At 40.2% G+C, this 23,599-nt stretch overlaps 1 protein-coding gene across 15 annotated transcripts in view; it reads left to right on the forward strand.

Moving 5' to 3' along the window:
- Window positions 1–23,599, forward strand: part of WWOX (WW domain containing oxidoreductase) — a 799,245-nt gene that overhangs the window by 58,687 nt on the left and 716,959 nt on the right. The window contains exon 7 of one of the 15 annotated variants that reach the window (XM_072117514.1): window positions 10,402–10,536. The exons of the other annotated variants lie outside the window; for them this stretch is intronic. Within the exon in view, the coding sequence (XP_071973615.1) occupies window positions 10,402–10,521 (120 nt within the window). The 3' untranslated portion in view covers window positions 10,522–10,536. Of the gene's footprint in view, window positions 1–10,401; window positions 10,537–23,599 lie in introns of those variants that run through there. 15 annotated transcript variants of the gene reach the window in all.

A 23,599-nucleotide genomic window follows, 5' to 3' on the forward strand; every position in this document is an offset into this window, starting at 1 on the left:
CTGTATGAAGAGGACTCAGCCCGTGAGCCCTCTTCATACTTCCCTTATACCTCTGCGCCGTAGAGCTACGGCGCAGAGCGTTAAGGGGTTAAACACTGGTAAATGTACAGTACATCTTGTCTGTAGTACATTTCTGTATAAGTTCATATATAAGGCGCACCTTTGATTTCTGAGAAAATTAAAGGATTTTTGGTGCGCCTTATAGGCCGAAAAATACGGTATATGAAAATGTGAAAAATCGCACCTAACGTTCTAAGGCCCATAACATCCTACAAAAATAAGAGTATGCATAAAAACCATGTCCACATAAAGAAGACATTTAGTAAATGTTAGTTATTATGTTTTTTTGCGGTTATGACTATGTACGGAAAAAGTAGAACATTTTGAAATTCGAAAATCAAGAATTTTTCCAAATTTTCACCAAATATCTGATTTTCTCATAAATAAATGCAAAACATACCACCAAAATTTTTCAACTAACATGAAGTACAAAGTGTCACAAGAAAACAATTTTAAAATCACTTGGATATTTTAAAGCGCTTTGACACATTTTGATTTGACAGATTTGAAAAAATGGGCCGTGTCAGGAAGGTGAAAAGTGGCTTCAGCGTTAAGGGGTTAATAATGGATCCTAATATCAGCTCCTTTATCTCCACAATTCTATACGTGCAGATCTGACACAAGCTGCAGTGATTATCAGCTGGTCAAGAGTGATGACGCCATAGATCAGATCATCAATATTATGCTGGATTCTGAAGCCCAATGCACACGCATACTCTTTTCACATGATATTCAATATAATCCTGAAAAAATCCTATTACATGCTGATTCACAATAGATTATGCTGCAGATGTCACAGAAAATTTCTCCGGAAAATACTTTAGATTATTCAGGTTACAGGTCATGTACATTGCTATGTGGAAACACTCTGCACTATGCATATTGTATGCGTGAAATCTTGATTTTACTGTAATCCACGGTCAATATTCTGCATGTACATCTGTGTCGATAATTTGCTACATTTCCTCAATGTTTCCTCACCTAAAGGTCATTTCACAGTCTATTTTGACTGAAAATCTACCTCGGATTAAGTTCTGTCTCTATGATGTAACATATACCTATGCTAATATGTTACTTGAGGTCCTAAGCACCTAGAGCAGTGATGGCGAGCCTTTTAGCGGCCGAGTGCCCAAACTGAACCCAAAACCCCCATTATTTATCTTGAGGTGCCAACTAAAAATTAAAGCAGTAACTTATTGCTCCCTGTTCAACAACTTTCAATCATATTGGCCTCCTGAGAACAGCAACACTGTAGAAAGATGGAAAATTTACATCACTTCTTTCCAGTGTCCCTCTGTACACAGAGAATCATGGGGCCAGCAGTAGGTCCTCCAAAGATAATTCAGCCCTGTCTACTCATTCCCCCTCTTCCTACAGTCCCAAGTAGCGAAGAAAGTATCAAAATATGACTGAAAGCAGCATCTTTTAAGTTGCTTGGAACTACAGGAAGATTCTTTGAGTCCTGTCTGGTGTGCTGGGGCGATGGACCGGGTGCCCACAAAAAGGGCTCCGAGTGCCACCTCTGGCACCCGTGCCATAGGTTCGCCATCACTGACCTAGAGCATGGTACCATAAGTCCTATTCATGCAAAACAGCACATGAACCAAATAAATGTGGTGAAATATGGCCAAGGTGCTTTATTATTGAGTATCCAAATTTAATAACGAAATAAATAATTGGATAAAACACTCAATACATACTGTAGATAAATGAATAATATTCTAAATCATCAGTAGATAAAATTTTAACAATATTAATAATAGTGAAACTGAATCTCCCCAGCATTACCTGGGAGATAAAACCCCCACTAACAAAACATTGCAGCAGAAAACATTCTTAATTAGTCCAATCAAAAAGATGCTTACAATAGGAGGCCTAGAAACACTTTTTTGATTTGACTAGCTCGTGAAATGAAAAGTGCAGGAAGTACAAAATCAGAAATCGCCTCAGAAATGTGTATATATATATATATATATATGGCCTATGACACCATGCATCCCCACAGCTCCATGGTGCTACTTAAAAATACAATATTATTTATCTAGCACAGTGTTTCTTAGCCGTGGTTCTATTGAACCCTAGGGGTTCAGTGAGTCGGTCTCAGGGCTTTGATGGAGCCTCTGCCACGGAGGTCAAGACACACACATATTTGATTTTTCAATAAAGAAGGGTTCAGCGAATGTGCATATGAAACTGGTGGGTTCGGTACCTCAAACAAGGTTAAGAACCACTGGTCTAGCAGATAGCAAGCTTTCATATAGCTTTATAAACAAACAAAAACATCAAAAAGATGGCTTGTGGAAGGAGTGGAGTGAAAAATGGAAATGGAAACTTTCTTTCCACATCACCTTGTCAATGGCAAATGAAGATGGCTTGTCTCAACCTTCTAGCTAAAAGTCTTTTCAAGGTTTCTGGTTATTATTCTTCTGGGCAGACTTTATTTAATAAAAATTCAGTATTCAAAAATGAAAGGGGATTCCTTTTTAGAATATTTGTTGTAGATCTCTATAACATGCCATACATGGCGGGTTGATTCTAATAATAATAATAATAATTCTTTATTTATATAGCGCACACAGATTACGCAGCGCTGCACAAAGCATGTCAAATCGGTCCCTGTCCCCAATGGGGCTCACAATCAAAACATAACAGTATGTTTTGGAGCGTGGGAGGAAACCGGAGTACCCGGAGGAAACCCACGCAAACACGGAGAGAACATACAAACTCTTTGCAGATGTTGACCTGGGTGGGATTCGAACCCAGGACTCCAGTGCTGCAAGGCAGAAGTGCTACTCACTCAGCCACCGTGCCGCCCCATGATTCTAGCCCTTCTGCTGCCTGAGACGAAAATTGAAATGCCACACCATCCAAGCAGCCTACCCCTGATCCATTTTTAACTGCAGGGAAAAGAAAAGATTTACAAACTATAATCAGAATACGCTGACTCCGTTAATAACAATTGAGAACATCCTTACACTACGACGATGGCTCACTGACACTACACATGCCTCACACAATAGTATGATATAAGTGGCATCTAGGTCCATACACAATATACTCTATTCCATCAGGAACAGGACTTCATTACGATTTCTTGTGCCCATGGTTTATAACTGCATGCTGCACAACTCCACACTTCGCCCCTAAAAAAAACCACAATTTTACATTATTATATTACAGTATAATAATGGATCATTCATAAATATATATTATCCTCACAACATGACTGAACATACTATTCCCCAAATATAATCTAAATCCCTGCTAAGGATAGGTACACATAATGTGTTGTGTTTAGAAACTTAAATGCATCAGGCAAAATGCATGAACTAACCCTGATCTCTCCATTTCTGACTGTGATGTCATCATAACCACAAGGCAGCAGGCCCACTGACTTGGGTTTTTGCTGGACTCTGCTCCTTTGCATTGTATAATCCAGTGGTTCTCAACCTTTCTAATGCTGTGAACCCGCAATACAGTTCCTCATGTTGTGGTGACCCCAAACCATGTACAAGAATATAACTACTATAATACTGCCCCCCTATGTACAAGAAGATAACTACTGTAATACTGCCCCCCTATGTACAAGAATATAACTACTATAATACTGCCGCCTATGTACAAGAATATAACTACTATCATACTGCCCCTATGTACAAGAATATAACTACTATAATATTGCCCCCTATTTACAAGAATATAACTACTATAATACTCCCCCCTATGTACAAGAATATAACTACTATAATACTGCCCCCTATGTACAAGAATATAACTACTATAATACTGCTCCCCTATGTACAAGAATATAACTACTATAATACTGCCCCCTATGTACAAGAATATAACTACTATAATCCTGCCTCCTAGAGGTGAGGTGCTGTGATAGTTGAGCTCCTGACTCTTGATGTCTGGAGATAGCTCAGGGCGGGGCCACCCTGGGTGGGGAAGCTCCCCAAGCAAGGCCCAGGCTCCAAGGCCTAATCTGGCAGATAACACCCAGCCAGCTCAAACAAGGGATGTAAATCCCAAAGCTTCTGTTAAAGGAACAAATGTCAGCAGTGCAAGTTCCAGTGCAAGTAGGAAAGTTTGTGTGGACAATGAAGAAGTAACAAGCAAGAAGCTGGTAAAACGACCTACCAGTGAAAATGTTGGATCATCTATGAGCGGAGCAAAAGTGCCTGAAAGTCCTAAAGCAAGTACTATGCAGAGTGTGCAGCAGCCTCCATCCCAGGCCTCAGGTGGACAATCCACCTCCACTCTGGGCAGGCAGAGGAGGACTTCCTTGGAGAGACAGACAATCCAGGAGAACCTGCAACAGAGTGTGGTGCTTCAGTCTGAGCGCACCAGGTCTGGGGTCCTGCAGGCTGTGAAGGAGACCAGAGGCAGCCATGAAGTAAGATCCAGAAATGCCACCAGTGTCGTCTCTGCAAGACATCCGGGACTCCATTCAGGAGATTGTGACCCCCGAGCAGCGACAGTGACTGCAAAATGTCAGAAATCACAGGACTTTGCGAAAATCGCAAGGTCCAGTACCAGGTAAATGCAGTCATGGCGTATCAAAAGAATCCAGTACTGCAAGCAGGCCGGAACAACACCCCAGCAGCAAACTGCAGCCCCCAGAGCCATCACCTGAGCTCCAACTGGCCGCTCAGATACCAGCACTGGGGAGGACTTGAAAAAACAAAAACTGTACCTGCAAAAACAGATAGATTGCACATATATGCTAAAAGCAGCAAATCCAGGGAAGCAGAACCTGCTTAACAACAAGCTGGACTCTCTGGCCAAACAGCTTTCTGATGTTGTGCGGGAGATGGAGACAGCAGAGGTTTGAGGGAGACCAGGCCTCAACATCCAGGTCTGAGACCCCACAGCCCCATGTAAGACCCATTCTGCAACCAGCTACACTGCCTTTTGAGGAGGGAGAATTTTGCAAAAAGAGGCAACAACAGCCAAGTCCTGCAGCAGCTCCAAGTAAGGTACTACAAGTCCCAGCAGTCCCTAATGAGGTACTACAAATCCCAGCAGTCAGTAGACCTGATATCAGCAGTGATGTGAAGGAGGCATCACAAGTCCCAGGAGAAAGCGCACTGCAGGAGGACTCTGGACTCATACCTGAAGGTAACACTGCAGCTGCACCCCGAGGTATATCTGAGCAGGACTGTGAGGTGCAGGATGCATCTGAGCAGGACATTCAGGACTGTGATCAGCAGTCCTGCGGTAATGCTGGTAATGTTTCTGATATTGCTGATGTCTCTATTGTTGCTATTTCTGAGGTTTCTGTGTGTGATAATGTCCCAGCTGAGGAATCATCCCAGATACAATCTATGGCAGCTGGTGACACAGAGAGCACCGATGTTGTGGAGGGTGAGGGACAATCAACAGCTGAGAAGTTCCCCACACTAGTCACACCACAGGCAGCAGAGCCCCATGATCCTGGTGGTCAGCAGCCCCATGGTCCAGCTGGTCAGCAGGGCCCTAGTACAGATGTTCCGCAACCCGCACATCCCCCACAGTAGGACAGGGGTCAAACATCAGGGAATGCGTGGAGTCGGGGTTCCCCGTTCTTCTCCTCTAATACCAATTACACCGGCCAGGCATTCAAGAGGAGGAATGTTGTCATGTTTAGGCATAAAGGAGAAAAGACCATCTACCTGACAGGAGGCATGTGGTGAGGGACATGTTGTGCACCCAGATGGGTTTCCAGCCAGCCGACATCCTGGCTGTAATAAATCTTCCTGACAGACAGGGGTATGACATTAGCTCCAAGCTGATGTCTAATCTGGACCGGTTCTGGGCTCAACAACCCCGGTACAGAGATACTGAGGAGTGGAACAGGTTTAGCTTTATTCCCATGTCCAAACCAGATACAGCAATTGTCACCATAATGTTCTGGAATGAGTCTGTCCCCCCCTCAGGACATCATTATCTGGCTCAAGAGAGATTGCACCCTCATGTGGTGCTGCCCCGAATCATCCAGGGACAGGTAACGCAGAGGGGGACATGAAGGTAGTGGAGCAGCCTATAGGGCAGCCAGCGCCCGTCCCTTCTCCTGAACTGACACCAACCACAAGGGAAAATAATAGTGTTAAAAAGAGGAAGCAGGATAAGAGCACTAGAAAACCTGAGAGTGCGTGGACCTATGTCCAAAAACCCTCAAAAATGAGAGTCGAGAATCAGGCTGATGTTACTGTGACCAGTAATAGGTACAGTGTACTGTCTGAGTCAGATGGAGAGGAGGAGGTAGATCGAGAGCTGAAACGTATGATGGAGGAATATGATGATGATCCAGGGGGGGATCCTCCCATAAAAAGGAAACCCCTTCATATCGAGTCACAGTCAGTTTGGGATATGAGCCCTGAGCTGGTGCCTGGTATTTACAGCTTACCCCTACCATTTTGAACTGGTAGGTTTCCTTTAACCTCTTAACGATATATCGGACGCTGAGCATATCGGACGCTGAGCCGATGCCGGTTCAGCTCAAGATTTGAGCCGAACAGGCATCGGGAAACACGGGGTGCCGGCTGTGACTGATAGCCGGCACCCCAGTGTAACACCCACGATTGGAGTTGTCTCTGATCGCGGGTGATTAACCCGTTAAATGCCGCGGTCATCACGACCGCGGCATCTAACATGCATCTGGGGTGTCTTTCCCCCACGATCGGCCCCCCCGAATCACTTTCGGGGGGCACCGATCATTGCTACGGTATCACTGGGGTCCGATCTGGACCCCAGTGTTACCTGCAGGAACTGCCGGTAAGATGGTGTCTGTGACGTCATCTTACTGGCAGAGTGCCACCCTATGCAAGTGCATAGGCTGACACTGATAATGCCCTGCAATACATTTCCCATGGTGGAAAAAGTGAAAAAGTAAAAAAAAAAAATTATTCAATAAAAAAATAAAGTAATAAATCACCAAAAATGCCCAAAAGCCCCAAAACATATAAAGAGACATATAACTAAAAAAAAAAGTCTAAATCATAACACAAACCCCACATATATAGTATCACTGCATCCGTAACAACCCGTAGAATAAAAATAAATAATTATTGAACCCGCATGATGAAAACCCGCACGATGATAAAAGAAAACTGTTATAAACCCTCCAAAAATTATGATTTTTACCTATTCAATCCCACAAAAAATGCTATAAAAAGTGACCAAAAAAACATATGTACTCTAGAATGATACTGGTGCAAAGTACAACGTGTCCCGCAAAAAACAAGCCATCAACCAGCTCCGTAGCCAAAAAGTAACAAAGTTATGCCACTTGGAAGATGGCAATACAAAAATGATAGATTTTTCCCCACAATAGGGTTTTATTTTACAAATTTAGTAAAACGCAAGAAAATATATTCGTGTCTGGTATCCCCGTTATCGTATCGCCCCATAGAATGAAGATAATATGATTATTAGTCTATACGGTGAACACCACAAAAAAAAATAAATAACAAAACCAGTAGAGAATTGATGCTTTTCTACTCCTGCTCTCAAAAAGAAGTTCCTAAATTTTCAACAATAGGTGATACCAACCCCAAAATGGTAACATTGGAAAAAGCATCTCGTCCCGCAAAAAAAATGCCGTCACATGGCCCTAATAGCGCAAAAGCGAAAATTTTACAGCCTTCAAAAGAGGCCAATGAGGAAAGTAAAATCCTGGCAGCTGCAGGGTGCTCCTTCCCTTCTGCGCCTCGCTGTGAGCCCATAAAACAAGTCACGGCCACATGTGGGGGGTCTCTGTACTCGGGAGAAATTGTAGAACAAATTGTATGGTGGGTTTTGTATTTTTATCTTTTGGAAATGTGTAAATTTTAGGGCTAAATGAACGTATAACCGGCACAATTTGACTATTCTAAATTTCGCCTCCATTTTGATGTAATTACTATGAAGATCTCAAGGGGTTAACAATCTTCGTAAAATCTGTTTCTGATAGCTTGAGGGGTGCAGATTTGAAACTGGGTTGGTTATATGGGGGGTTTTGATGCTAAATATGTAAATTTTCATTCAAAACTGTATTTATCCCCAAAATAGTCAATTCTGAAAATCCGGAAAAGCGCTATTCGATTTGTAAGCCGCGTGACATCAAAATAAATTATCCAGACATTTCAAAAATGGTGAAAATGTAAAGTAGACATATGGGAAATGTTATTCAGCAATTTATTTAGGTGGTACATCTATCTGCCTGAAAACGCAATGATTTCAAATTTCAAAAATGGCAAATTTTTCAGAAAATTCATCATATTTTTTTTTTTTTTTGTAAATAGACGCAAAACTTATCAGCCAAAATTTACCACTAAAATGAAGTACAACATGTGGGTAAAAAACAATCTCAGAATCGTTTTGATAAGTAACAGTGTTCAAAAGTTATAACCATATAAAGCGACCCATGTCAGAATCCAAAAAATGGGACTGAGCCTTAAGCTGTAAAATGGCTGCGTCCTTAAGGAGTTAAAGGTACTTCCCCTGCCTGTTATGCAGAAATTGCTTCTCTGCAGTCTCTCTGACTTTGGATGTATGCGTATAATTGACTTGTGTATCTACATCTGCTTTGCCCTTTAAAATTAGTAATGCAAAACACATATTACTACTTCTTATTACTATTTCTGTGTTTTGCCTGATGTGTTTGCAATGTGTTTCAACAACCCTGTTAGTAATTTACGTGTAGCACCCTGCTAATTTATAAAGAAGACCCTGTTTTATTTATATACACAGTTTAATTAAAATCCAGCCCCTTTATACAGATCTCCTATTAATTTAATTATATACAGAACCCCCCTGCAGATGTTATATGCAGCCATGACACCCCTAAAAAATAAATTCCCTCACCACTGCCGAGTCATCATTATCCTCAGCAGCCGCGTTGTGATGTCACGCTGGCCTGTGTCATGCAGAGCAGTGAGGTCTACGGAGGGATTTTCACCCTGCCTCATGGCAGATTTGGCCCTGCATACATGTTGATAGGTGTGGGACCCCCACATGATGTGAAAGCAATGTCCCACAGTACCCATTTCAACTGATGGATAATGATCAAACTTGAGGATGTGCCAGAAAGATGGGAAAACTAATTAATCAATACTCTTATCAAATAAAGAGATGATGGCTCTGTAAAATTATTATTTTGTTATTTTTAAATTCATATTTGCAGTGGTGGTGTACCTTGGTTTTCCTTTTCAACCTATATTTTTAGTTACCTCCCTCGTTCCTCTACAAACCATATGGCACTGAAAGAGTGGCCTGCTTTCAAGAGTTGCGCCAAGATCTGTTCAGGCAGCAGGTGGCTCTCGTATCTCATACACATTCTCCCAGGCCTCTACCATTAAGTGGAAGCATATTGTGTCTATAAGTACTTTTCAGACCACTGCCATTTGCCACTTTTAAAGGATTTGTTTCCTCTCTTTCTTTAGGAAAACAATTTCATGTGTCCACCGATTAACGGAGACAAAAGGCGTCAGTGTATTTTTTTCTGTAAAGGCACTGTTGTTGTTTATTGAGAAGGGCTAATTAACTTTGATTATAGTGCTAATATTATGGCACTTTGACAGTCCTTCAGATTTCTGAGACTGGAAAAATAAACAAATGAAATGCAGGTGCTGGAGCAGAAAGAATAAGTTATTACTGAACTTTGATTATTCGCTCTGTATTGCCAGGAGAGAATCTGTTGATTAATTACAGGATGTCGTAAATTTACATTGCATTCCACGAGGGAAAATAGTATTATCCTCAAAACCTCTTTGTACCTATTGGGATGGAAAATTTTCTGATGGCTTATGTCTCAATATATTAAACAGATAAAAAGGGAATTTACATATTTTATTTTTTTTTGTCTTTTCTGTCTTGGACGCTTTGACATCACATGTCATAAAGATAGCAATAAATACTAGAAGAAAGGGTAGCCAATCCTTCCTCTCCTCAGCTGCTCAGACTACACTATCCTCAGTCATGTATCTAGTTTATTTAAAGTAAGACTTGGATTTGTAAAGTTTAAATTAAATACAGTTTATCCTACCCTCGGGTGTTTATGGTGGAGATTATCAATGTAGGTTGTCAAAATTTCAACATATACAGCAAGCTAGAAACTTATATCTCATATACAGTAATTGGCATGTATAATGCAACTCAAAAAAATAGATTAACTCATATGGGGGAGAGGGGTGTTAAATGTTATTGTACAGGCAAAAGTTTTACGGAAGGTACATCTTTGCCTCTATTACAAAAAGGCCAAAGTATTCTTGTATGATAAATGGGATCCTACAGCAGAATTTAACCCTTAACTTTTTCTGCAATATACTCTTCAACAGCATTTTGTAACATGAAGGATATATCTTACCTATTTAAATTTAGATACACGCTCCTCATCCTCCTCCATGGCACCGTCATTGCAGAATCCAGAATGTACTGTGCACATGCGCACAGCTGCATGGTTACGTACCACGATGTCAAATCATCACACATGCGGGGTAAACTGTAAGAAAGTATCGCAATACTTCCATCACACGTTCGTGAGTTCCCGCGATCATGTGACTGTGCGACACATCACACCGCAACCACACGCACACAAATGTGCAGCCTCATTGGTTAAACTTTCCCATATAGAGGACCTCCGTCCAGAATGACGCCACCCCCAAACGAAGGCTCAGTTGAGCCGAAACGCACGTCGGGGACGTGGTCATTCTGGACCCTGGAGGCTATTACCCCCATCATTTAGGTAAGAACTGGCATGCTATTCTTTACCTTTCTGACTGATGTAATTATTTCATAGGCCGTATATCGGTGCAAATATTCACCACTGAGTGATTAGCTGACAGGTGTTCTAACTACACCTTAGATACGTTCATCCTCCACTATAAGGTCCAGACTGACCACCTTTCTTCCTCTGTGTATCACCAATAACTGTATCTTCCTTATTAATGCTGTCAATTTATTGTAAGTTTTAATGTTGGTATTTATAAAAATTTTGATTATTTTAACCAATATAGTTGTCGTCCCCTTTCCTCTCCTCCTGAGCGGTACCTTTGGTTTCAGATCCTACAACAGAGCAGAACTGTGGAAATAATAGGTGCAGGTTATAACCTGTATCTTTGTTGTTTTTCTTTTGGGGCGCTAACTATCATTATCTTTATGACCAAAAAAAAAAAAGAATTCGGTGAACACAATGTTCACTGGCCAACAGCACCCATACTGCCACGCCAGTGTCCACATCACCCACTGTCCCAGCAATAAAGATCTTTACAAAGCAAGACAAAGTAAAAAGGGTGGTGAAATCTTGCTAATGTTAATTGTTAATTTGTGATGTCCAAATCACCCCTTTTTTACCATTTGCCACCCCTTCTTTAATAAAATGATGTCAATGAAAATGTTAGCTGGTCCTGCAAAAAATGATTCCTTGCACATCTCCATGAGCTGAGCTATAAAACTGTCCGAATATAGGAGATACATAGGAGGTTTGTTCTTAAGTCAAATTTGTAAGTCGGAAGTGTATATTTTATAATTGTAACCCCAGCCTTAATATTTTTGGTCTCTGTGACAATTGGATTTTAAAAATGTTGGATTGTCATAAACTGTATGGTTAATCCTGGTTCTTAACTGCAGACACATTTGATAACTGTTACAGCTGTTTATTGTTGCCTAAGAATAAAGTACAGTAATTTAACAATGTTCAGAGGTCTGTTTGTAACTATGGGTCGTCTGTAAGTCAAGTGTCTTTAAGTAGGGGACCACCTGTATATACACTCAGCCACTTTATTAGGTACACCTGTCCAACTGCTCGTTAACACTTAATTTCTAATCAGCCAATCACATGGCGGCAACTCAGTGCATTTAGGCATGTAGACATGGTCAAGACAATCTCCTGCAGTTCAAACCGAGCATCAGTATGGGGAAGAAAGGTGATTTGAGTGCCTTTGAACGTGGCATGGTTGTTGGTGCCAGAAGGGCTGGTCTGAGTATTTCAGAAACTGCTGATCTACTGGGATTTTCACGCACAACCATCTCTAGGGTTTACAGAGAATAGTCCAAAAAAGAAAAAACATCCAGTGAGTGGCAGTTCTGTGGGCGGAAATGCCTTGTTAATGCCAGAGGTCAGAGGAGAGTGGGCAGACTGGTTCGAGCTGATAGAAAGGCAACAGTGACTCAAATCGCCACCCGTTACAACCAAGGTAGGCAGAAGAGCATCTCTGAACTTACAGTACGTCGAACTTTGAGGCAGATGGGCTACAGCAGCAGAAGACCACACCGGGTGCCACTCCTTTCAGCTAAGAACAGGAAACTGAGGCTACAATTTGCACAAGCTCATCGAAATTGGACAGTAGAAGATTGGAAAAACGTTGCCTGGTCTGATGAGTCTCGATTTCTGCTGCGACATTCGGATGGTAGGGTCAGAATTTGGCATCAACAACATGAAAGCATGGATCCATCCTGCCTTGTATCAACAGTTCAAGCCGGTGGTGGTAGTGTCATTGTGTGGGGAATATTTTCTTGGCACTCTTTGGGCCCCTTGGTACCAATTGAGCATCGTTGCAGCGCCACAGCCTACCTGAGTATTGTTGCTGACCATGTCCATCCCTTTATGACCACAATGTACCCAACATCTGATGGCTACTTTCAGCAGGATAATGCGCAATGTCATAAAGCTGGAATCATCTCAGACTGGTTTCTTGAACATGACAATGAGTTCACTTTACTCAAATGGCCTCCACAGTCACCAGATCTCAATCCAATAGAGCATCTTTGGGATGTGGTGGAACGGGAGATTCGCATCATGGATGTGCAGCCGAAAAATCTGCGGCAACTGTGTGAAGCCATCATGTCAATATGGACCAAAATCCCTGAGGAATGCTTCCAGCACCTTGTTGAATCTATGCCACGAAGAATTGAGGCAGTTCTGAAGGCAAAAGGGGGTCCAACCCGTTACTAGCATGGTGTACCTAATAAAGTGGCCGGTGAGTGTTTGTGTGTGTGTATATATATATATATATATATTTGGACTGTCTTGAAAGATTATTTGTCACTTGGGTATGCACAGTAAAAGCTGTAAAAGCAAAAGCCCGCCTGTTTTATTAATTTCGTTGTGTTGGAATTTTTTCAGTTTCCTGAAATTTGTCCTGCAGATTACAATCCCTTATATTGCTCTGTAAATTTAAACATATAACTGTGAAAGACAGAATCACTAAAACTGAAAATGATGTGGTCCCGAAATATTGTATAGTAAGTAACTTGACATTGAGATACCAAAAACAAGTTAATTTGGATGTGAGTTAGTTCTTTCAAATTCATTTTTCAATAAAAAAAAATGAAGACAATATTTCAATATCCTGGGAACGTCTGTAAAAATATTTATGTGACAACTAGTGATGAATGTTCAGTTTCTTCTATTAAGTGGCAATTTCAGACAATTCTGTGTCAATCTATTGATCCCATAGCAGATTATTGCATTACCCACTTCTGTTCTGTAAAATATAGATTTCATTAATGTTAACAGAGCAACTTTTTTATTAGTTTTATTTTCCCCATATGATTATGAAGGAAAAAATCCTGATTGACAATTTTTTTCCCTCTAATTGAAGCTGTTATTTCTTGACATTTTACTTCTTCAAAGATATTGAAGGAAAGAACTGCTTAGACTCCTAAATCTATATGGAAAGATTTATAACTAATAACCAAAGATTGAGACAAAACAGGCCGACTGCTAGTTCTGTTTAGTTAATTGCGAAGTCCAACTCCAGTCCAAGATGGATCACTCCTCTTTCATTGAAGACAATATGACTATAAGTTATTTCTGTAGAAGTGATTAAAGGGAAGGGACCATGTTAGAAGCCAAACTTTTGTTGTATTCTCTCTGTTGTGTTTTTTTTACTTGTCCATGATCAAACTTATCAAGTTTTCAGCTTTGATATCTCATGCTATGAAAAGAAGGAAATTTAGAACAGTAAAAATATGATTACTGTAGTTTTAATCAGAATGATATTATTAACCTCTTAACGACCCGTGATGTAATAGCACGTGCTGAGCCCTCTCCATAGCCGGTAAGTCTTTGCTGCATATCGCAGAAAAGACTTACCGGTAGCAACCACACATCGCCACTGGCAAACCTGCTGGGGGCTTCAAAAATACCGCAATTTTGTAGGAGATCGTTGCTCCCCGTGACGTCATCGGGGACTGGCGATCGGTTGCCATGGCAGCCTCTGGTCTTCCGAAGAATAGAGGCTGTCAGGATTTAACCTATTCATTACTATATGCTCATTGTACATTGTAATGTATGAGGATGAAAATCCCCATATACAGTAGTATGGCAGTATATGGTAGAATCAATCAGACAACCTAGGGCTAAAGTACCCTAGGGAGTCGTAAAAATAGTAAAAGTTAAAATAAAAAAGTATTAAAAAAAATTATAATTAAAAACCCTAAAAATTCAGTTCACCCCCCCTTTCCCTAGAACTGATATAAATATAAATAAACAGTAAAAAGCATAAACACATTAGGTATCGCCACGTCCGAAAATACCCGATTTATCAAAATATAATAACGCTTTTCACTGCGTTTAACCCCGTAACGGAAAATATCGCCCGAAGTCGCCAATGGCATTTTTTTGCCATTATGAAAAATAGAAAAAATTCTATAAAAAGTGATCAAAAGGTCGTACAGTCCTAAAAATAAAAGCATTGAAAACGTCATCAAAAGTCGCAAAAAATGACACCACCCACAGATCCTTACACTAAAGTATGAAAAAGTTATAAGCGCAAGAAGATGGCAAAATGAAGAAATTTTTTTCTGTACAGGAGGTTTTAATTTTTGTAAATGTATGAAAACATTTTAAAACCTATACAAATTTGGTATCCCTGTGATCGTATTGACTTGAAGTAGACTTGTCATTTGGGGCGCACAGTGAAAGCTGTAAAAACCAAGCCCATAAGAAACGGCGCAAATGTGTTTTTTCATCATTTTCACTGCATTTAGAATTTTTTTCCCGGTTCCCAGTACATAGCATGGAATATTGAATACTACCACTACGAAGTGCTATTTGTTATGCAGAAAATAAGCCGCCACACAGCTCTTTACATGGAAAAATAAAAAAGTTATAGATTTTTGAAGGTGGGGAGTGAAAAATAAAAGAAAGGCTGGGGAGGGCTTTTTAAAAAAAATAAAAATAAACTCACCTCCTCCATCGTTCCTGATGTCCTGCGCCACGGTCCATCTGATCTGTGCCCCTTTTTGTTAACTGGCACATAGCAAAAGAGACATGAGACCTATCAGAAATGAGAGATTATGAGATCCTTGAGATGACACACAATGACATACTTTGCACTGCTACATCTCAGGTATAACAAACAATGTGAGCACTGCTACTTCTGAGCCATAACACACTCACAGAGTGTCCCCCAACCCTTGGATAAAGACCTTATCTTGTATGTAGCTTGTCTTGTAATGGAGGGGCAGGAGGCAGAGAGGATAAGCTATTTATCAGAAGAATCTGTCTTGCCCGATCATAATCAGATTATTTACGGTCGGGATCTTGAAATTGTATACACCAGGGCTGATAGCTGGAAATATATCTGACTAATTCAATGTAATTGAAAAAAATACCGACTTTCCCAATGTGTTATTTTGATATCCTGAATATATTTAACCCCTTCAGGTCTAAGCCATTTTAGGGCTTTAGGTCCAAGTCTGATTAAATTTGCCCTGTGTCATTATAGGAGGTTATAACTTTTTAATGCTTTAACATATCCAGGGAATTTTGAGATTGTTTTCTTGTCACACATTGTACTTCAAATTAATAGAAAGGTTTTGATGATATCTTTTGGTTTTAGTTTTGAAAAAAAATATGAAAATTTGGTAAATATTTCTAAAAATTATAAATTATATTGCCAGCCAGCCCCCTGTAGTATATTGCCAGCCAGCCCCCTGTAGTATATAGCTTTCCAGCCCCCTGTAGTATGTAGCCAGCCAGCCCCTGCCCTCCAGTAGATATCCAGCCAACTCCTTCCCCAGTATATAGCCTGCCAGCCCCTGCCTCAGTATATAGTCAGCAGCCCCAATATATAGCCCAATATCTGCCCCCCCGCCCCATTGTGCAGCCGGCCCCTTTCTCCCTTTATGCAGACAGTTGAAAACAAAAATTCAAAACTAACCATTCCGGCGCCCCTGCAGGTCTTCTGTGCGATCCATGAGTCAGTGGCACGTTCGTGCGGCACATCTCTGACATCAGCCATTGCCAGATGCCGACACACACAATACTATTGCAGTGGCGGTGGCTGACGTCAGAGCCAATGATGTCGCACAGACCTGCCACTGACTGACGGATTGCACAAAAGACCTCCGGGGGCGCCAGAAAGGTGAGTTTCCGAGAACGCTATCCTTCTAACACTGTAGCGTTTGCTCAAGCACTAGGAGCTGCTTACTTTAGTAAGCAGCTCCTAGTGCCTACATTGTGGGTGACAGGTCCTCTTTAAGAGGTTGAGAATTTTAGATACAATTTTTCTCATTTTTATGAAAATCCCCAAAACCCTTATTTAGAGGCCTGCTCAGCTTTAAGTGACATAGAGGCCTAAATAGCAGTAAAACCTTGTAAATTGTGCCATTTTAAAAACTACACCCCTCAATGTGTGAAAAATCAACTTTAAGAAGTGTGTTTCACTGGGGTTAAAACAAAATGGAGGTGTAATTTACAAGCTGTAATTTTTATTAGACAAAAAAATTAATTTTGGGCAAAAATTGCACCGTGACAAAGTATTAAATGATGAAAAACTCTTCAAAGTTTGATACCCAATTTCTCCCATGTATGAGGTTGCCCCATATGTGTTGGTAAACTGCTGTAAGGGCACACGGCCGGGCATAGAAGGGAAGGAGGCGCCATTCACAGCAGGTTTGCATTGTCACATTTTACAGGCTATAAAATGTTTATTTTTTTGTAATTTGGACATAAAGGGGAATATTTTTGGAGGGGATGAGATCCAGTTTTCAGGTACATAATTTATGGGGGGGTTGACTTGCTAATAATCAGATTTTATCAACTCTTTCGTGGTCGTAGCTGTGCAGGCATAAGTCCGTGTGCGTAGGGGTCTTAGAAAGAGGACCATTTGTATATTATTTTGTTGACAAGAAATGAATTTCTTATTTGGTAGTGTGTTACTTTGTAGGACAATTTTCTGTAGATATCAAGTTCTCGGTAGCTTTATTATAACTGCTCAATCAAGGAGCAGATGCCATCCATTCCAGTTCTTGAGATCTAGTCCATATTCCAAATGTATGTTCTGAAGCCCCTTCTGGCTTTGTCTTCTGCTAATTATGCAGACCTCTTACTCCTCCCCAGCTAAGAGTCTGTGGAGCCAGAAGAGCCTGTCATGTAGACAGAAGGTCCAGAGACTCATTTTTTATAGTTTAAAAAGACAATTTGGCGCTGCACTAGTTCTGTGAGTACTACTTGTTCTTTTAGAACTATGGTAAGCACTTTGACCTCCTACAACGAACTTCCATGCTTTTATGCGGACTACTGGAATTTGCTTGCTGTCATCTTGAGGACAAGCCTTTAACAAACTAATAACAGTTGCATAACAGTTAACTAAAATATTTGTCAATATATCATTTTTATGGTGTTATACATGTACTTTGTTATTTCCTTGTTTACATCAAATTAAAGGTAGAAGATTAACAAACATAAGTTAGGAACAAGCAAGTGGCAGTGTGGTACAGTTGGTTTACAAACACAGCAACCTGTTTACTTCAGGGTTTAGACTAAAATGCAATTTATTTAACTGTTTGTTTTATGGATCTTTCCAGAGACAGCAGTTTTTATACATTGAGGTTTTTGAGGTATTAAAAGTTCAGATAGAAGAAAAAAAAAAGTCCAACTAAAAAAAAATAAATGGTCGGGAAATTTTGGATTATTGATTGCTTTTCACCTTGTGAAATATTTGAGAAGGTCCTTTTTGTTTCACAGGACTGTTCCAACATCATCTATAAAAACATGCATAGGTTTATGTTCTAGCACACTAGGGCAGATTTACCTTTGCCTTATAGGCTATTTTCCTGGAGTGCAGTAGGGTTACATGATGTATCGAAACTTTGATACTGTTTCAATACATTCAATGCAAAAATGGTTCAATAACACAATTTCATGGGCTGCGATACCAAAAAAGTACTGTGTTTCATACGGCAGGCGTATTTCTGCAACACACAGATGCGCTGATGTGCCGCAATACAGCATGTGTATAGTCGGGACCTGACTGTCATCTCTTTCATTTAGTGGACTGCATGGGCTGATCTGTATCCTGGAAAGTGGGGCCACTTGTGGTGGGCTGCTCTCCTGTGGTGTTGTTCAGGTGCAGGTACAATGGTTGGTTGGTGTGGGATTGGATCATTCAGCAAACTTACTCCAAAATGTGAAAAATTAGTGTGGATGATTGCCATATCCCACAACGTGGGTCACAGCGCTAGCTTTACATCACTGTGGATGCTTAATATGGCCGTTCACACCAAAATTGAGAGTTTACTATCTGGTGGCATCGGCATCATGATTAGTGTGTTGTGCAATGTATGGCACACAGCCTGATGGATGGATACTGTTTGCTGCACTGTTTGGTATCTAGAATCCTTTGTTGTGCACTATATGACATCATGCTGTATAGGTCCGCTGGAGTTCACCTTCTTCTTCCTGATGCATGTGAGTGCTTGATCTTGCGACACATTTCCACGTTTTTTCTGAATCCGTCGGAACCAACCCCCCCCCCCCCCCCGGATTTCTGTCGCCACAATTGCGTGCGCCAAAATCCCGGGGCAATTCGACGCGAATCGGAAATATTCAGGAAACCCGATGAAAGTGCGGTTTTCGGACCATTAGTGAATGAGCCCCAATAAATTTTGTATCCCTGATGAATAAAAAGAGGTGCACACTAGGACCTGTAAAAACTAAGCCCACAAGAAAATGTTGCTATTGCAAAGTGAAAGGGAATTAGGGAATTGCTGTAAAATGATTCATACATTGTTCCGCTTTTAAAGGGCATCTATCATCAGGATCAAAGATTGTAAACCATGCATACTGATATACTGGTGTGTGAGCCCTCTCCATGCACCCGCAGCCGACCCATGATGTTCTATTACGTCACGGGTCGTGAAAGTGTTAACTAAAAAATTACTGTTTTGACTATGTTTTTTTAATAAATAAATGCAAAACGTAGAACCAACATTTTTCACTAGCAAGAGGTACAATGTGTTACAATAATACAATCTCAAAATCACATGGATATGTTGAAGCGTTCCAAAGGTATTACCACTCATATTTACGCGTGTCAAATTTGAGAAAATGGGCCCTGTCAGGAAGGTAAAAAGTGGCTTTGGCAGCAAGGAGTAATTGTAATTTTGAAGCTTCTTTTTCCATAAACCTGAGCACAGTTGACAGTCTGGGTTCGACAGACAGAGGGGATGGGTAGCTTCAGAATGCAGTCTCAGAGCAGACCCCAACCAGACCCAGGATGGATACAGACTGCAAAATGTTGACCTTGTAATATAGCCCCTTAATAAACCAGGCGCCTATAATAGCTACTAAGATGTCTCTTGAGATGAGCTTGAAACACTCAGAGCAGCCCAAGGCTATGAATCCCATCTTAGACTAGCTTTACCATAGTATTGAAAAAGAAGGAATCCTCACAAGGTTATGTCAATTTTCTTTCTCCTGCAACAGATTGGAAGACTTTTGGGAAGGGCAGACAGTATTGGACCACCCTATGCTATGTTGAGGGTGTCATGACATGACAATGTTTTTTGACACAGTAAGAGTTAATCAAGAAAGAAAATGTGCCTGGACTGTGTAGCCAGCAGCTTCACTGACGTTCTCATGGATGAATTGTTGAAATCCTTTCTGTTTCTTATTGCGATCTAAACATATGGCATGAATTTTCTGCTCTCATTATGGATGCCGAGAGAAGGGAAAGACAAATATTTACACTACATTCATGTTTTACAGTAAAAATACTGTTCTGCTTGTTTATACAGTTTCAATGTTATAATTTTTATGGTCTGTTTGAAAACCGCTGTAAACCTGGATCTAAATCATAAAGAAGATTTGTTACATTTTCTATAGAAAGAAAGAATATACAGAACAGAGTTATTGCAGCGTAGGCCCATAGTCTGTACGACAGCAATATCTGAACGTACCCCAGAGCAATTCATTTAGATTTATTTTGATTATACAAATGGGGAACTTGACATTTTAAATTAATTAAAGTTATTTTATTAAGCTGATTGTCACACAGAGAATTTAGATCGCTTGTCTGGCTGTTTTTTTTTCTTAACAAATGCGTTTTTTGGTTATTATGTTTTCAGCTAGCACTTCCTGCATATTTAATTTCAGCCATAATATTATTTTTTTCTTTTTGGATTTTTAATGTTGGTAAAAAAACTTGGGTACTGATAGAAAATATAAAAATAGCTAAAATATTTGATGCCATGGTAAGTTGTAATCTAGAATGTTATACAGCCATAATTAATGGTCCCGGGGAAATTGTTTTTTAGTAAGTTTTGGTAAAGGTTTATACAAACATATATGCCTTTTTTTGTACTTATTACTTATTATATATATTAATGGACATCCCTTCCCAAATATTTGATATTTCATTTCTAATAATGTATTTTTAAAACACTCTATGCTTTTTTTGTTTTGCCCCATACATACCTGTTTTTCTACTTATTCCTACAAACCCCTTACACTGGGAGGGAGGGGGGTTCGATTCTCTGAGCACCCCAGGGCTGCGCAAAGTGCTCCAGATTTTGTGGAGCATTTTGGTATTTTATCAACAGAATGTGTAAATTTTTTTTTAAGAATACATTCATTTAGCCAAAAATTTATGTTTCAAAATTTTACCTGTTTTTGTTGAAACCCTATACAACCAATAAAGGGTTAACAAACTTCATAAAAGTTATGGATTTTTACTATAACTTAGGCCTCTCAAAGTGACTTGAAATCTGAGCAGGTCCCTTAAAAGTTTATATTTTTAATGAAAAAACGACTGTTATGACCATGATTCAAAAAAGGGTTTTGATGCATATCAGTTTTTTTTCATAAATAAACGCATAACATATCACCAACATATTGCAACTAACATAAAGTACAATGTGTTAAGAGAAAACAATCTCAAGATCACCTGTATGTGTTAAAGCGTTACAAAGTTATATGTACTGTGAAAAAATGCGCAGTGTCAGGCTTAGAGATTAGTGGAGCAGAACAGACTTGCCCGGCCGTCAGTTCCATTAATCTGACGGAGCATCGAGGGGTCCGATGGACTCGTTTTCGCCATCTGCGGGGAAGTCCCGTGGATAGGTTCTAACTTTTCATCATGGGAAAACCCCTTTAACCCCTTATCACCGACACTAGTTTTCAGCTCAATGACCAGACTCGATTTTTCAAATCTGACATGTCTCACGATAATTGGTTATAACTTCGGAACGCTTTAACATATCCCGGGGATTGTGAGACTGTTTTCTCGTGATACATTGTACTTCATGTTAGTTATAAAATTTAAGTGATAAGTTTTGCGTTTCGTTCTGAAAAAAAGTGAAAATTTGGCAAAAGTTTGTAAAAATTCTTCATTTTCCAAGTTTGAAATGTTCTGGTTTCCAGACAGGAAGTAAAACTACCCAAAAAGTTTGATAATTAACATTTACAGAATATCTGCTTTATGTTGGGATGATATTTTATGCTTCCGGTCATTTTTCTAGGATGTTAGGAGGCGCAGAACTTTAGGTGCGATTTTTCTTATTTTCATGAAAATTGCCATAACTCACATTTTGAGGGACAACTCAGCTTCCAAGTGACTTTGAGAGGCCTAAATAATAGTAAAACCTCATAAATTACCCCACTATAGAAACTTCACCCCTCAACGTATGTAAAACAACTTCTATTAAGTCCATTAACCCTTTAAGTGTTTCACATGGGTTAAAAAATATGGACCTGCGATTTAGAAACTATGGAATTTTTTTGGAAATACATTCATTTAGGCCAAAACTGACATTTTCAGAATAAATTAAATGATGAAACGCACTGCAACGTTTGATGCCCAATTCCTCCCGAGTGTAGCGATACCCCATATGTGGTGGTAAACTGCTGTACGGGCGCACGGCCGAGTATAGAATGAATGGAGGCGCCATTCACTGCAGATTTGTATTGTCACATTGTACGACCTATAAATTTTTATTTTTTTGGTAATGCGATCATATGAGGGCTTATTTTTTATGGGATGAGATACAATGTATAAATAATTTATTTTGGGAGTCTAAAGCTTATTCACGAGATTTTATTAACTATTTCAAGGGGGACACAAACAAAATCATCAATTTTTATTTTGGATTGTGAGCATTTCCCCCCCCCCCGCTCACCGTAACGTAAAAATAATATTTTATCTTTATTCTCTGGTTCACTACGACTGCGGTGATACCTCATTTATATAGTTTTTCTTATTTTGCTCAATTTTCCTGAGCAAAACCAATATTGGAGAAAATCGCATTGTTTTTACTATTGACAACTTTTCAGGGCCATAACTTCTGTATTTTTCTGTTGTCAGATCTGGTTGAGGGCTTATTTTTTGCGAAAACAGTTGTTCTTTTCAGTCGTATCATATTAGGTACCGTAACTTTTTTTGATCACTTTTTAGAACATTTTTTGTGATGGTGTTTGATGAAAAATTGTATATTATGGGAAGTTTTTCGAGTTTTTTTTTTACCTAGTTCACCGAGCGGGTTCAATATTGATTTAGATTTATTGTACAGATTAATACGGACGCGGTGATACCAAATATGTACGTGTTTTGTGTTTTATATACTTTATTTGCATTTTATGTGTTACTGGGGAGATTATGGGACTTTTATTTTATTTATTTATTTAATTATATTATAAAAAGATTTAATTTTTTTTTTTTAACTTTTTTACATTTTCTACTTCTTGGCTTGAATAAGCGATCATCCGATCGCTTATTCAAGCCTTTACACTGCAATACACTTGTATTGCAGTGTATAGTGAAAGTAACTGAGCATGCCGCGCATGCTCAGTTACTTACAGCCGGGTCCTGCCAGGAAGGCAGGACCCGGTGAGAAGAGGAGCCGACAGCCCCGGGTCACTCGTCGGAACCCGGGGCAGCGGCAGGAGGGATCGGATCCCCCGGTAAGCACACCGGGGGGGTCCGATCCACGGGGGACACACTTGCACGCCGCGGTCATGCTTGACCGCGGCGTGCAAGGGGTTAAACACCCGGGATCGGAGTTTTTCCGATCCCGGGTGTTAGTGCCGGGTCTGGGCTGTGATATCACAGCCCGACACCGGCACGATAATAACCCGGTGTCCCGAAAACTTCTTCTGATGCGCCGCCGTAGAAAGGCGTCGCATCAGAAGAAGTACCCTTAATGACCGCCGTAAAAACCCGATAGGGCGGTCATTAAGGGGTTAAAGTAATTTTGACAACAACGCAGCTTATTTTTCCATAAATCTGAGCACTGTTGACAGTCTGGATTCGACAGTCAGTGGGGATGGGTAGCTTTTTTATTCTAGTGTCTTTTT

Source organism: Engystomops pustulosus, chromosome 7, assembly GCF_040894005.1.
Source record: "Engystomops pustulosus chromosome 7, aEngPut4.maternal, whole genome shotgun sequence".
Classification (NCBI taxonomy): domain Eukaryota; kingdom Metazoa; phylum Chordata; class Amphibia; order Anura; family Leptodactylidae; genus Engystomops; species Engystomops pustulosus.